General features: G+C 40.2%; 1 protein-coding gene across 1 annotated transcript in view; it reads left to right on the forward strand.

The window, feature by feature from the left end:
* ARRDC1 (arrestin domain containing 1) overlaps positions 1-6,332 on the forward strand; it is a 40,156-nt gene extending 33,824 nt beyond the window's left edge. The window contains exon 8 of the mRNA XM_073600952.1: positions 1,146-6,332. Within this exon, the coding sequence (XP_073457053.1) occupies positions 1,146-1,204 (59 nt within the window). The 3' untranslated portion in view covers positions 1,205-6,332. The remainder of the gene's footprint in view (positions 1-1,145) is intronic.
* Positions 6,333-16,417: the final 10,085 nt, after the last annotated feature.

Raw genomic sequence — 16,417 nt, forward strand, 5'->3', positions numbered from 1 at the left:
GGTGTCCTTATTGAAAGGCTTTCCTGTGCCTTCTGTTTCAGCGACAATTGAAACATTTTGAATATTTCATCACTTTCTGATGCAGTGATTCTGGTCATCAGGATCCTGACAGCAATAAAAACCAAAACAAAAATGGTTACCACCCCAATTTATAACTAGCTTTTAAAATAAGGTGGGCATGGAAGGGCGTTACACAGCACAAAGGTTTTCCCAACACCAGCTAGCCACCCAAAAAAGTTTGGGCTTCTAATATTCTTTTAAAGTTGAACTTTACCCACAACTTGATAAAAATTAATGTTCTTTAGCAAGGAACATACATTCCACATTAATAACTATGCTACCAAAATAAGTGTGTGCTGTAAATTGTCTCCAGAATTTCTCCTGCCCAGAGCCCCTGAACAACAGTAAATAAAGCAGAACTAAACCCATCAATTTAATGGTTTCAAAAAAGTTAAATTCCTGGATTGCTAACGGTCACATTTACTTGTGTCCTCAACCAAACTATCAAATGGCTGGTGCCATAACTGATCACATGTTAAGCAAAGTTTTTGCTTTAAATCAGCCGCTGTTAACTTATGAGGTATAGAGGGCCTCAAATCTGGCCCCTGAGAGTCAGACTGCAGACATGCTAGAGGAGATGGTCATAGTCTGCAGACCTGCTAATGCTATTGGTGGAGACTTGCTGAAGGAGAAGTCTGAGATTGGTGATATTCTGTAAGACTGCTAGAGATTACTGCCATTAATACTCCAATTACACCCCCTTTACAGATCAATGCAACTCCCAATACTTTGGTCTGCAAATGCCCACATCTCTCTTGAGCCACATGTTGGGCATCGGGGCGAAATAAAATGCAGTATTGCCATACACTTTTTAAAACTGTTAATTTTATTTTTTTGTGCTGCCTGTTTTTTTTTTTTTTTTTTTTTTTTTTATTTCTTCTAAATTGAAAAAAGAACACACCATATTTCAATTGTCTTTGTACATTTTAAGTAAAATATTGGAATTTTTTTCTTGGATTTAATCACACTGAACTGTATGTGGACAGCATTGATTCCCATTTGAAAATGACCATATCTATATATTTAGACCCTGTGTGGTATACATGAAGGAGCTTATTTTATTTTTTTATTTTTTTCTTCTACAGATGCTCCGCCATCCTATGAACAGAGCTGCAGCGAGGCCGGAGTCAGTAACGAAAACTGAGAAGGTTGCTTTTATATTCAGATTTAAAAAAATAAAAAAACACTCCAGCTCCACTCAGAGGATGATTCAGTGGACACTTCCTAATCCTTGTTTTTATTCCGGGGACAAAGCCCCATCGTGCAATCTCCAAGGACAAACTGTGCTGACGCTGGACGTTACAATCTGTGATGCCTTATAAAAAGGAACATTTTTAAAATATATATATAAAAATCTAAGTATTTACAAGTGCCGGATTGCAAGTAACCTACTGTGTGATTTTTTTTTTTTTTTTTTCTTCGAATTTTAATTTTTAAAACGGAACGTTTGGTGTGAACGTTGATTACAGTTACTGAAATGTTTCCCAAGATTACATTTTTATAATCTGTTCAGTGAGTGGGATTTGTTGCAGAACTCCTTTTTCTGATGTGCTGTACTTTATACCCACTGTAACCCTTAGCAAGAGTCTTGGGGGTTGTGCTTGGCTAGACCTAACTAGACAACTGTTATGTTTAAAGCTGCTCTAGGGCTATATCCCAGCATGCACAACCAGTAAAGGGAGGATGTCAGGGCTGGCCAAAGGACTAAAGCTAGCCATACACTGAGGTTTTTTTTTGTTTTTTATTTTACCGTTCAGCCTGCAGAACGAAGAAAAAATGATTCTTCCGTCTACGCTGTATGAATCTCCCATGGCAACTATTGTATTTGGACAGCCAGCCTAGCCAGCTCTCAGGATACCTGAACAGCGGCTGCATCTGATTGGATGCCACCTCTGTTTGGCCGGCAATTTTTTGTCTGGCTTCTTTGATAAAAATGATATATTGGGCAGGAGATGGATGACAGGACAACCTTTCTAAGGAGCCAGCTGAAATTCGCAGTGTATGGCCAGCATAAAGGTTTTGTTCCTCTTGTAGGAAAGTGTGCCTTGTTGCATTTAGGCTGCTGTTATTTGTAGTATTTGGCTTTAAATATACCTGTTATGTACTAAGTATGGAGGTTTTTTACAGACTTCTGAGAATACTAGTTTTCGGGCTGTCTCTCTGGCTTTAGTACATCTGGATCTGGAACAAGAATGATTCAAGTGAGAATTCAAATTCAAAATTTATCATCTTTACTGTCTCAGAAAATATTAAACCTAAAAGTAAACATTTTATTGCAGCTTACCAATTCTTAGATGCGATGGCTGCATTCGTTTTTTTTTTTTTTCTTTTTTTAGGATTTCTTTCTTCTATTTTCATCTGTTAATCCAGACAGCAAGGCTGTTTTTCGAGGCACAAACTCTCCAGCAGAATGTATCAGTTTATAGGGGTCTCCAAACTTTCTAAACAAAGGGCCAGTTTTACTGTCTTTCAGACTTGAGGGGGGGCGGAGTGTGGCCATTGGAAGTAGACAATGTCCCAGCATCAGTGGAAGTAAACAAATGCCCCATCTTTGGTGACACTGGGAGGAATTGTGCCCCTTCGTTTGTGAGTGGGGTGGTAATTATGCCCCATTGTTGGTGTCAGAGGATGAAATTTTGCCCCAAGGGCCAGATAAAAGCAAGTAAAGGGCTTCATTTGGGCCTCAGTATGACGGCCACTGGATTACATGAATGAGGCAAACCACTTAACATTGGCCTAGGGTGATTAAAATGATCAGATTTTTTTTTATTCATGTAAAACCTTTAATCCTAAAAAAAACAAAAACTGGTTACGTGAGCTGGAGCTCGGCTTCAATTTGTTAGTGTATCTAAATCTGCTAATACATTTAACACTCCTCTCACCCCGGACTGACAGTGCTGCTGTCTGCTGTGCCACCTGTGCCCATTCCTCCAGAATTGTGACTTGCCAATACAGGAGTTGTGTTACCAGCTAGATCACCAGATGAAAACAGGAAAGCCAAAGAAAAAACAAACACAGCCACATCTAATGATTGGTAAGCTGCAATATATTACGTTTTGGGTTTAACAAACGCTCTAAAGCCAAAGCATCACAATGACTATCAGGCAACTAGCATAGAAGAGGCCAGCCATGGACATCTATCTTCATATCCTAACAGGAGCACTTTAATATGAAAAGGTTCAAGAGACTGTTGAAGAATTGGCTCTAGGCAAAAAGTAAAATTTGTTGGTGACTTGCCAATGCTACCAAGAAACTCCGCAACAGAGTCAGAAAGCCTGTTAATTTTATATTTATTTAGCAGGCTTTCCACAGTGCTTCCAGTGGGACTGCAGACTCTCATCATGTTCTGGTGTAATATAGAAATTTATGTATCATCCCCTCTCTCCCTTTCTCTCAATCTTTCTGTACATTTTTTTTTTTTTTTTTTTTTTTCTCTTCCTCTCCATTTTTCTCTTTCTCTCCCTCTTCTTCCTTCCTGGCTCAATGTATTTTTGGGAACAATGAGGTTGGTTGTTGGCAGCAGATTGGCCTAGCACATTGCAGTTTGGTGTGCATACAATGAAACCAGTCTGACCAGTTATGTTGCCTTTTCCTGTATGTATCCTAAGGCTGCATGTATGGTTTTGCTTGGAAGAACCCCTTTACACCTGCGTGTGTGGTCGTTTTTTATGTCAGCCTGCGTTGCGTTCGGAAACACCAATTATTTTGAATTGGCTGTCAGTGCAGAGCAATAGACAAGAAATGGAACCTGTAGAACTTTTTTAATGCAGTGCACTACAGATTACTTGCGAGCTACTATATTCCAGACTCGGAGTACTAGTTTAAAGTGGTTGTAAACCCTTTACATATAACCAGCGGAGTGACTGGCCTCAAGTGCTAGTGCTACCAGAGATGAAACAAATCTTTCTACATAAGTGTTACCTGTTTATCTGCTGTGAGGAGAACTGATTGGAGGAAAGGGACCCACCCCACTCCACACGAGTACAGAGCTGAGGCTGTCAATTTGCTGGAAGTCCCTCCCCGTCACCATTTTTCTCTCGGTGTCAGGAAAACTTGTCAGACGTGATTAATGCTGATAGCAACGCAGCAGACAGAAATGACATTTAGTGCGCTTGATTGAGACAAATGCACACTATAGAGGGATATGCTTTGTTCATTTTCCATGTCTGAGGTTTACAACCACTTTAAATGAAAGGCACTGCACATTACTGCAACACATAAGTGTGAAGGGTACCGAGAACGCAAACCTACCTTCCTCATTAATGGTGCTGCTTTGAGGCCCATGTTTTACTTGTGACCTGAGTGAAATCTGACACATGCTTTCCTTTCACTTTTTACAGTGCCGACTGTTTGCTCTAATCACATGATCAGTCCCAGTGCTGTAATAACTCTGCAGAAGAAATCAGTGAGCCAGTCAGAGGAAAATTAGCATTTACAGTAGTACAAGGAAGCAATATTTGAGTTTTTTGTAAATTGGATACATGGAGCCTTACTTTAATGAAAAATATTTGCGCTCTTTTCATCCTGAAGGAACTGGACACACAGGATGCTATAATCCGCTAACTGCACACAAACATACATTACTATGGAATGAATACCTTCCTATTTACATATTGTATACAAAACATGGAGTAGGACTTTGTATAGGTACCCAAAATAGGAATTGGTAAAAAATATATCTATTTATTCAATACAGATAAAAATTGTAAACGCAGAATAAAAGATTGCAGTCGAACTACAGTAAGGGTTTATTTGACCTAAATTCCATCATATGGAGCTCTCCAATATCAAACTGTCAATGGTATTGAACCTTAACACGTTTCAACTCGGAGTCTTTGTCAGGAAAAACAATGAAGTAAAAAGCCCAATGATGCATAATAAAAGATTTAAAGACGTAAATTTGGTGTGATGTAAGGGATGCCAAGCCCAGCCACCCCCTCAAAACAAGGAGGGAATGATCACCTAGCGTGTATGTGTATATCTATCTCCTCTAAGGCTGCTTTCACACTGGGGCGGGCGTTGACGGTAAAACGCTGCTAGTTTTAGCGGTGCTATTTGTCCGTTAGCGTTGCACTTTTAACTCCCGCTACCGGTTGATCAAAGGGTTAAATGTGCCAGTGTAGTGCCGAATCGCTTTGCAGGCAATTCAGCAGTGGTGCCCATAAATTTCATTGTGTATAACACCGCTCCTTCACTGCCCCAAAGATGTTGCTTGCAGGACTTTCATTTATTTATTTATTTTTTTAATGTCCTGCCAGCGCCTGAAAAACGCCTCCCTTGCAGATCCTGTGTGAAAGCCAGAGTGCTTTCATACTGGGACTGCAGGGGAGGTGTTTTTCAGGTGCTTTACAGGCACTATTTTTATCTCAAAAGCGCCTGAAAAACACCTCAGTGTGAAAGGGGACTAAAAGTAGGTAATCATGCTCATCGACATCTAGGGAGCCCCAGGATCTGACACCATATGCTGAGGTACCATGTGATGAGCCTAGGATTATCTGCTTTTTAGGGGCTCAAATAAGAAAAAAAAATTTATATATATATATATATATATATATATATATATATATATATATATATATATATATATATATATATATATATATATTTATTTATTTTTAATGTCATTGTTTTTCCTCCTGATGAAGACTGAGCTGAGACACGTTAAGGTTCAATACCGTTGACAGATTGATATTGAAGGTATCCTCATATGAAGAAATTTAGATATGTCACATAAACCCTTGATGTAGTTCGATTGCAATCTTTTTTATTCTGTGTTGACAAATATTTATATGTATTGAATAAAGAGATATATTTTTACTAATTCCTATTGTTTTGGGTACTTGTACACAAGTCCCATTCCATGTTTTGCATATACTGTTTATAAATATTGATTTCCTTTTTGTCTGAATAGTAAAATGCAATATAAGCAGACTTTTTTTTAATTGCATCAGAGAAAAAAAAAAAGCGGTCCTGGCTCAATATGCTGATACTTTCATAAATCTACGTTGGGCCTGCGCCATTTGGGATGCTGTTGACTCCCCTGCATTTATACCAATTGGTCACATTTTTAACTTGATATTTTCCCGTCCAAAGAAATGGAGGCAATTGTTTCTGCACCTTATCATTTAAACCCTAATGGTTTGTAATATGTTTTTAATGTTTTATTTCAGATTTTATTGTCCGGTATGTAACTAAATCTGTTTGTTTTATGTATGTTATTTTTACTGCTGTTTGACTACCAAAAATCTAATTAAAAAACTGGATATTTTGTATCTAATGGTTCCATTGAAAGAGTTGGAGGAAAATGGATAAGACATTGAGGATTATTTTTAGCTATGATTTGACATTGGGTCCATTGACCTCTTCGTGTTCAGCTGTGTTGCATATAATGCACGTTGTGTGACCTGAATGACTGCCAACGCTCCAGAATACAAAAAAGACCTACGCTGTTTTTTGCAGATGCAGTGCATCCTAAAAAGTGGTAATGTGTTAAGCATCGAGGTACTTGGCAATGTATGTGTGTTGAAGATGTGTTGCCTTTTGTTCATTGGGGTGCCATTAAAAAATGACTGTTTGAGGTTTGAACAAACCCTTTGGGTGGGAAGCAGAGGTAAGTAAGAACAGGGCTGCTAGATGTTTGGCCTGCACTAGAAAACATACACATGGTGACACTTGGAACAGACATGCCAATGCTTGGGGGTCTCCTCTTCAATGTTAATCAAGCTTGATTTTTTGTTTTAGTTTTAGTGCCACAATAAAGGCTCACTGCATTTTATTCTTGAGCACATTAACCTTTAAAGTAGAACCAAAAGTAAAACTTTTTGTTTCAGACAGAGTGGAGACAGATTAGAACGCCTGTTCCATTTTTATTCATACCTCTTCCCTTGTTAGGGGGATTCACACCTTCTATTTGTCCTGTTTACTGTTAGAAAAAGTAAGAGAATTTTTCCCACTTCCTGTTTTTGCTATGGGGCAGGAAGTTAAGGTAAATCTCCCAAGTGGAATATAGATGGCAAAAAAAATTAAAACCTGACATAGATGAGCGAGTTTGGGGTGGGTGAACTTGACTGGCCTGCACAGTCCTGACCTCAACCTGATAGAACACCTTTGGGATGAATTAGAGCAGAGACTGTGAGCCAGGCCTTCTCATCCAACATCAGTGCCTGACCTCCACAAATGCACTTCTGGAAGAATGGTCAAACATTCCCATAGACACACTCCTAAACCTTGTGGACAGCCTTCCCAAAAGAGTTGAAGCTATTCTAGCTGTAAAGGGTGGGCCAACTCTATGGAACCCAACAGACTAAGGGCCCGTACACACAACTGAAAACCAGATGAAAAATACCGCTTTTGAAGTGATCGTACGATAATCAGATCATTGGTACAGTCCTTTCGAGAGCTGATCACAACAGTTCATCTGATTTATTATCCGATCGGACAAGCCCGAAAATCTTTCTCGTACTATACCAGATGGTGTGATTTTTGTTTAATCAGTACAGTTGTCTGAAAATACAATACAAATACCCTACATCACATGACATCCAAATATTTTTATTTATTTTTTTTTTATTCTTTCGTACAAGAATTTTCGTAACTTCAGTAAACCCTTCATGTTCAATATGCGACTAGCATGCAAAAAAGAAAAACGGACGATCTGTTGTCCGATTTTCGGAACGTGTGTATGGGATTTAAGACTGGGATGCCATTAAAGTGTGTAAAAGCAGGTGTCCTAATACTTTTGGTATTATAGTGTATTTCTGTTTAGAGGTGTATCTTGGCCTCAGTAGCTAGTGAGCTGATATCCAATAAGAAGCAGATCAATATAGTCCTGAGAAATAATTTTTACATTGGGCCTTTCAAATGAGCCAAAGCATCAGCCTGCTTGTTTTGCTCCAGTTTATTTATTTTTTGCCCTTTGTATTTTACTGTACAGTAAGATTAAAGCCGTATTAAACTGTAAGCACCTTTTTTCAGTGGTAAATGGTTTGTCTCAATATTCTAGCTGCCACTTTTTCTGGACAGCTTGGTCTATTAAAGTTGAAAAAGAACAGACTTCCTGGCTGAGCCCCAATTGAAAATAAAGAAGAAAAAAAAAAGTTAACCAATGCACTCATCACATTTAATAACTGGTAAACTGGAATATAATAACATTTTTGGGTTTAATCCAGTTTTGAGGAATTTTAATCTGTAAAACTATCCACCCAGCATATTCTGCAAAGCAGCCAGCAGATGGCAGCCTTTCCCCAGTAATATAGCATTGCCTGCTTTGGCACCAGAGCCTATATGCTGGGATAAGGATGAGATTGGCATGGTGGCCTCCTGCATTATTACTCATGTGATGGCAGCCAGGGGCCTATTTTCTCTCTCCTGGCCCCGGAAGCCTTTATGTTTCCCAGGCTGAGTTTAACTCAGCTGTAATTTGTCAGCGGCTTGAACTTGAATGCATGTAAGGACAAGGCAAATGGCCAAGCATGACTTCATGAACAAAGCTCTTTTTTTTTTTTTCCTTCTATTATTCATACCTAATACTACTGTCCCTAGTCTTCCATAGAATATTAAGCAATTTCATAGGTCAATCCTTCTGAACTTGTCAATAGTAGAGCAAAGCAATTTATTTTTATTTTTTGCTTTTGAATCCTAACTAGAACTAATTGTCACTATTTTCATATAGCATGTTGGAAACAAACCATGTGGTCCACAAATAAATGTCAAAGTGTAATGGGCGAAATATAAAAAAAAAAAAAAAAAAAACACAGCTAACTTCTGTACGATGATCCTATTATACAAAACTGCCATTTTGTGTCAGATCTTTTTCTGCAGGGTATCATGGTTTTAAAATCTGAACACCAAAGGAAAAGTACACGTACACTTTAAAGAGTAACCACACTTTTGTTGAGGAAAAAAAAAAACATTCCCCTCTGGGTGATCTATGTAAGTTGCAGGGATTTTAACAAACTTTGTTGCAGATTCCTTCCTTTCATTTTTCTGAAGAAATCCCTGTGTGTCTGTGTACATGTGGGAAAGTGAATCTAATGGGAGTGGTTTCATAATGATCAACCAGCTGTGCACCTGCAGGGCTCTAATGAAGAAAGCTGCTGGGCCTGCATCCCTTTTTAGATGTGATTTCCTGTTGGGAGTATCTCCCCAAAAACACAATTTTTGTTGCAGGGGATGCCTGAAATCTGGCTTGCATCTTAATACAGACTACTGGGAAAATTGGTGAGCCAATTGCACAAGCAGGAAATGTTTCTGGGGGGCGTTCTGTGTACAGAACACCTCCAGGTAGCCATATTGCATTTTCAGAAAATTACAGAGCTGCAATTTGGAAAGGTAATTTTTAATACCATTTAATTACAGTATGACTTGTGTTGCACTTGTATATACTACGGTATATTATTTTTTTTCTTTATTTGCTATTTTTTTTTCCCCCCCAGTAAAGTAGAGTAGAGTTACCTTTAACTCAAGCTGGAAGGGGTTAGACATTTTTTCTTTTTATTATAGGGACAGCTGAAGGTTTTCCCTCAGCCCCTTCCTGTGACAGTTCTCAGCCTTTTGAGTTTCTCTTACACTCTCTATTTTGGTGACCTACTGGAAATAAGGGAAAGTTTTCCCAAATAAGATACAAATGACCATAAAAACTTGAGGTTCTCATCTTTCCTCACTCCATCCAAATCCAGGCTCCACTGTGAATACAGGCCAAATGCAGTTAGATAGTTTAGATACAAAGTTTTGAATTTTTTCATAGATGTCTTCAAATCAAGTATAATAAAGCTTTTGAGAAGTTGGCAGAACTAAAATATAGACAGATCTACCGTGTTCGACAGTCTCTGAGCCTTCCTGTTGTATATGCCATCTTTCCTGATCCTCACCTTCGTGTACAGATGGGCTCTATGCTGGAGTCTGATACCCAAGCAGAGATACTTGGCAGCGCCCATCAGATGCTGCATTCTATTATCGTTCCCCGTTTAGATGAAATGGCTGAGGATGGTTTTGACTTCATGAAGTAGGCAATCAAGTGGAGGTCATTTGGTAATTACGCTGATGAGTTCAAGCTGGACAGATCCATCCATGCTGTCCTGAAGTGACCTGGTTATTGGTCTTTTCTGAGAGAATAATGAGCGAGATTGCCTTGGCCGCGATCTAATCTTCCAGCTTTGGTTTATAGCAACTGTCTTTTCCATATCGACCTTGCTCTTTCCATGTGTGAGCACTGAGGATTGTAATGGATTTATACCACATTATTATATCTTCTAAATTCTAAAGGAGTATGATTTACAAGCACGAGTGGTCTCTACTACATAAACAAAATGCTCCAGCTAAATAAAAGAAAATCCTTTACAAGAACAGTTTTACCTGGAATATTTGTAAAGCAATTGCTTGTTATGCTCCTCTGCTCTATGGCAGATGAGAGTGATGATGCTTTTTAAAGTCTGCACAAGTTCTCCTGCCCCCAGTCAGCTCTTTTGGACCACCACCACCACCATTAATTTTCTCTCCTTACAGAACATCCCCTCCCAATGTAAACCTAAGTTCAGTTGGCACTTGGCATCTAATGACCTAAAGCTGAATTCCAGTTTTGTTTTGTCTTTTTCTTTTTTGCATATTTACATTGGTCCAGCTTGGACCTATGTACAGTTGGGAAAATAATTATTTGATCCCCCTGTCAATTTTGTAAGTTTGCCCACTCACGAAGAAATGAAGGTTCTATACAGTAATTTGTTATCATTTTGTATTTTAAATGATAGAGACAGAATCTCAACCAAAAATCCAGAAAAAACATGATACAAATGTTATAAATTGAGTTGCAGTTCAGTGAGTAAAAGTAATATTTGATCTCCTACCAACCCCCAATAATTCTGGCTCCCACAGACTGACAGTAAGTGCTCATGTGGTACACAGATTAGTCCTGTCAATTTAAGAAGGTGCTAATAATGACAACTTATGTGTATAAAAGGCACCTGTTCACAGAATCTTTCCTCCATTCAAATCTCACCATCATGTGCAAGACCAAAGAGCTGTCAAAGGACATCAGGGACAAGATTGTAGACCTGCACAAGGCTGGAATGGGCTACAAGACCAGCAGCAAGAAGCATGTTGCGAAGGAAAAACTGTTGGAGTCATTATTTGCAAATGGAAGAAGGACAAAGTAACCATCAATCGCCCTCTCTCTGGAGCTCTATGCAGGTTTTTGCCTCCTGGGGTAAGGATGAGCATGAGAAAAGTGAGGGATCAGCCCAGAACTACACGGGAGGAGCTTTTTAATGATCCCAAGGCAGTTGAGACCACAGTCGCTAAACAAACCATTTGTAACACAATACGCCACCATGGATTGAAATGCAGCACCCACAACATCCCCCCTCCTTAAGAAGGCACATGTACAGGCCCATCTGAAGTTTACCAATGAACATCTCAATGATTTAGAGAAGGGTTGTGAGAAAGTGCTGTGCTCAGATGAGACCAAAATTGAGCTCTTTGACAATAACACGACTTGCTGTGTTTGTAAGAAGAAAAATGCTGACTATGACCCTAAGAACACCATCCCTACAGTCAAGCATGGAGGTGGAAACATTATGCTTTGGGGCTGTTTCTCTGCTAAAGGTACAGACCGATTTGCTGCATTGAGGGGGCCAATGGAGTGTATTGTAAAATCTTGGATAAGAACCTTCTTCCCTCAGTCAGAACACTGAAGATGGGTCTTCCAGCATGACAGTGACCCAAAACATTTCACCAAGGCCACAAATGAGTGGCTCAAAAAGAAACACATTAAGGTCATAGAGTGGCCTAGCCAGTCTCCAGACCCTAATCCTATAGAAAATGGATGGAGGGATCTGAAACTTTGAGTTGCCAAGAGACCGCCAGGAAACCTTAAGGATTTAGAGAAGATCTGTAAAGTGTGGACCAAAATCCCTCCTGAGATGAGATGTTTGCTAACCTGTTAACCAACTACAAGAAATGTCTTACCTCTGTGCTTGCCAACAAGGGTTTCTTCACTATGTACTAAGTCCTGTTTTGCTTGGGGATCAAATCCTTTTTTTTTACTCCCTGAACTGCAACTCAATTTATAACATTTGTATCATGTGTTTTTTTCCAGATTTTTGGTTGATATTCGGTCTCTACCATTTAAAATACACCTATGATACAAAGAAATTAAGGGCCTATACTTTAATTAAGTGGGCAAACTTACAAAACCAGCAGGGGATCAAATAATTATTTTCCCCACTGTATACATATTCCAAACCTAACTGATCCCTGTGGAAGAGGAGCATTGTGGCAGCTAGAGGTCGACCAATATATCAGCCGATATTTGGCTTTTTTTACTTAATCGGCATCGGCTGATTGTGCTGATAAAAAAAGCCGATTATACCTTCAGCGGGACTTGCAAATGACTTCTGTAATAGAAGTCAATGCATGTTTTCTGAAGTTTTCTTCTCTCCTCCTCTGGGCAGCCTGCCAAGTCTGATAAGAAGATACATTGTATCTCTTTCAGGTTCTTTTATCAATAGACTGAACTCCGTGGAGAAGTTCTCAGTTTAACCATTTAAAGACTAAATCTTTTCTGACACTTGTTGCTTACAAGTAAAAATCCTGTATTTTCTGCTAGAAAATCACTTAGAACCCCCAAACATTATATATATTTTTTCTAGCAGAGACCCTAGGGAATAAAATAGCGGTTGTTGCAATATTTTATGTCACACGGTATTTGCGCAGCGGTCTTTCAAACGCAATTTTTTTTGAAAAAATACACTAATGAAATTAAAAAAAAAAAAAAAAAAAAGCAGTAAAGTTAGCCCATTTTTTTTCGTCCAAAAGTTTTGATTACCTGTTTTTGTGTATTTAATATTTAAGAGTTAGTTATTTTTTTTTAAATCTAAATTATACATACAAGTGAACTGATTGGAGGTTTGTTTTGTTTAATAAATGTTTAAATATAAAAAATTTTCTGTATCACTTATAACTTAAGGCTGCTTTCACACTGGAGCGGGCATGCGTTGATGGTAAAACGCTGTTAGTTTTAGCGGCGCTTTACTGTCATTTTAGCGGCGCTATTCGGCTGCTAGCGGGGCGCTTATAACCCAGCTAGCGACCGAAGAAGGGGTTAAATGCGCCCCTGAAGCGCTGCTGCCGAAACGCTTTGCAGGCGCTTCGGCAGCGGTGCGCATTCATTTCAATGGGCAGGAGTGGTGGAGGAGCGGTATACACCGCTCCAAAGATGCCGCTTGCAGGACTTTTTTTTTAACATCCTGCCAGCGCATTGCCTCAGTGTGAAAGCACTCGAGCTTTCACATAGACTGCAGGGGAGCCGTTTTACAGGCGCTATTTTTAGCCCAAAAGAGCATGAAAAACGCCCCAGTGTGAAGGGGGTCTAACTGTTAGATTTTATGCGATGAAGGGAAAAAAAAAAAAAGAAATCGGCCTAATATATCGGCCCAAAAAAATCGGCATCATATATTGGCCATCAGCCACCGCGATTTCTAAATATCGGCTTTGGCATCGGCCAGAGAAAAACCCATATCGGTCGACCTCTAGTGGCAGCGGTATGAAGACCTGCCGCCGGCTGTCAGCGCAAAGTCGAGTTGGGCTGAGCGCTTCTCCAGTAATTGGAAAAGCCATGGTGGAAGAGACCTCACCTGGAACTGTGATCAAGGGTATCTTGCTGCATTGCTCTCTGAGAGATATCAAAGCTTGGCAGAATCTATTTTAGGTAAACTGGTGCTTGGCTAGAGTTAAGCAAAGCAAGAGGTTTTCAGTAATTTTAACTGCTGCTTCACACCTGGATCGCAAAAGGAATGAAGACAGCATTAGGGGTGAAAAATGTACATTTTTCCGGAGCCTCCTTAAACTGTATGGGGGCCAAAAACACGCAATCATTCCCCAAGGAAGCTACTGTACTTTTTATGAGGGTAGAGTAACACATTGCTCAGATATGAATGGGTACAATAAATTAATGTGGAAATCTTGGGTCGGGCACTAAAGTGAATCAAAGGTCTGTATCATAAATATTGCATTACTACAACATTTATTTGGAAGATCAGATACAGAGCTATTGAATCTTATGTAATATAATGTATGTAATAAATTGCCAAGGTATCTGCATTGCATTGTCAGATTGAGAGAAAGACTATTCCTGGTGTCAAAATGTTCTTAAAATAAATATATAAATATAAATATATATATACCTCTATCTCTGGAAATAGGGCACACAAAGTCAGAAAATTAATAGCGCTCTGACATTTGAGACTGAAATCGGAGGATCCAAGGAGTAAATATAAAAGCTAGGCCTGTTTTTTCTCATTAAGGCTACTTTCACACTGAGGCACTTTACAGGTACTACAGCGCTAAAAATAGCACCTGTAAAGTGCCTTTCCTGTGTCTCCAGTGTAAAAGCCAGAGGGATGTCCAACTGGAGCGGTGCGCTTGCAGGACTGTACAAAAAGTCCTGCAAGCTGCATATTTGCAGCGCTGTAGGAGCGATGTAACCATCGCTCCTAAAGCTCCCCTTCCCGTTGAAAGCAATGGGCAGCGCCGCTAAACCGCTGGAATAGCGGCGCCATGCGGGCGGTTTTAACCCTTTTTCAGCCACTAGCGGGGGATAAACCGTCCCGCTTAAAACAACGGTAAAGCGGTGCTAACTATAGCGCCGCTTTACCGCCAACGCCCCAGTCTGAAAGTAGCCTAAAGGTTCACTTTGGGGTTGTGAAAAAATCTGACTAATCGTGATTGGTTCTCCTAAAATAATATCTTAAAGCGGAGTTCTGCTGAAAATAAAAAAATAAGTCAGCAGCTACAACTACTGCAGCTGCTGACTTTTACTATATGGACACTTACCTGCCTAGGGGGCCCGAGATGTCCTCACCCGAAGTCGATCGGTCCATCGGCTCCCGGGTGGAGGTTTTTTGTATTTGCATAGACAGTATCTCACAAAAGTGAGTACACCCCTCACATTTTTGTAAATATTTTATTCTATCTTTTCATGTGACAACACTGAGGAAATGACACTTTGCGACAATGTAAAGTAGTGAGTGTACAGCTTGTATAATGGTGTCAATTTGCTTTCCCTTTTAAAATAACAAAATACACAGCCATTAATGTCTATACCGCTGGCAACAAAAGTGTGTACACCCCTAAGTGAAAATGGGCCCAATTAGCCATTTTCCCTCCCCAGTGTTGTGTGACTTGTTACAAGGTGTGAATGGGGAGCAGGTGCGTTCAATTTGGTATTATCGCTCTCACTCTCTCATACTGGTCACTGGAAGTTCAACATGGCACCTCATGGCAAAGAACTCTGTGGATCTGTAAAAAATAATTGTTGCTCTTCATAAAGATGGCCTAGGCCAGTAATGGTGAACCTTGGCACCCCAGATGTTTTGGAACTACATTTCCCATGATGCTCCACTACACTGCAGAGTGCATGAGTATCATGAGAAATGTAGTTCCAAAACATCTGGGGTGCCAAGGTTCGCCATCACTGGCCTAGGCTATAAGAAGATTGCCAAGACCATGAAACTGAGCTGCAGCACGGTGACCAAGACCGTACAGCGGTTTGACAGGACAGGTTCCAATGGGAACAGGCCTCGCCATCAAAGAGGTTGAGTGCACGTGCTCAGTGTCATATCCAGAGGTTGTCTTTGGGAAATGGACATATGAGTGCTGCCAGCATTGCTACAGAGGTTGAAGGGGTGGGGGTCAGCCTGTCAGTGCTCAGGCCAATATGCTGCACACTGCATCAAATTGGTCTGTATGGCTGTCGTCCCAAAAAAGAAGCCTCTTCTAAAGATGATGCACAAGAAAACCCGCAAACGGTTTTCTGAAGACAAGCAGACTAAGGACTTGGATTACTGTTACCATGTCCTGTGGTCTGATGAGACCAAGATAAACTTATTTGGTTCAGATGCTATGAAGCGTGTGTGGTGGTAACCAGGTAAGGAGTACAAAGGAGTGTTTCTTGCCTACAGTCAAGAATGGTGGTGGGAGTGTCATGGTCTGGGGCTGCATGAGTGCTGCCGGCACTGGGGAGCTACAGTTCATTGAGGGAACCATAAATGCCAACATGTATTGTGACATACTGAAGCAGAGCATGATCCCCTCCCTTCAGAGACTGGGCAGCAGGGCAGTATTCTAACATAAGGACCCAAAACACACCTCCAAGACGACCACTGCCTTGCTAAAGAAGCTGAGGGTAAAAGTGATGAACTGGCCAAACATGTCTCCAGACCTAATCCCTATTGAGCATCTGTGGGGTATCCTCAAACGAAAGGTGGAGGAGCACAAGGTCTCTAACATCCACCAGCTTCGTGATGTTGTCATGGAGGAGTGGAAGAGGACTCCAGTGGTAACCTGTGAAGCTCTGGTGAACTCC

Source organism: Aquarana catesbeiana, linkage group LG09, assembly GCF_042186555.1.
Source record: "Aquarana catesbeiana isolate 2022-GZ linkage group LG09, ASM4218655v1, whole genome shotgun sequence".
Classification (NCBI taxonomy): domain Eukaryota; kingdom Metazoa; phylum Chordata; class Amphibia; order Anura; family Ranidae; genus Aquarana; species Aquarana catesbeiana.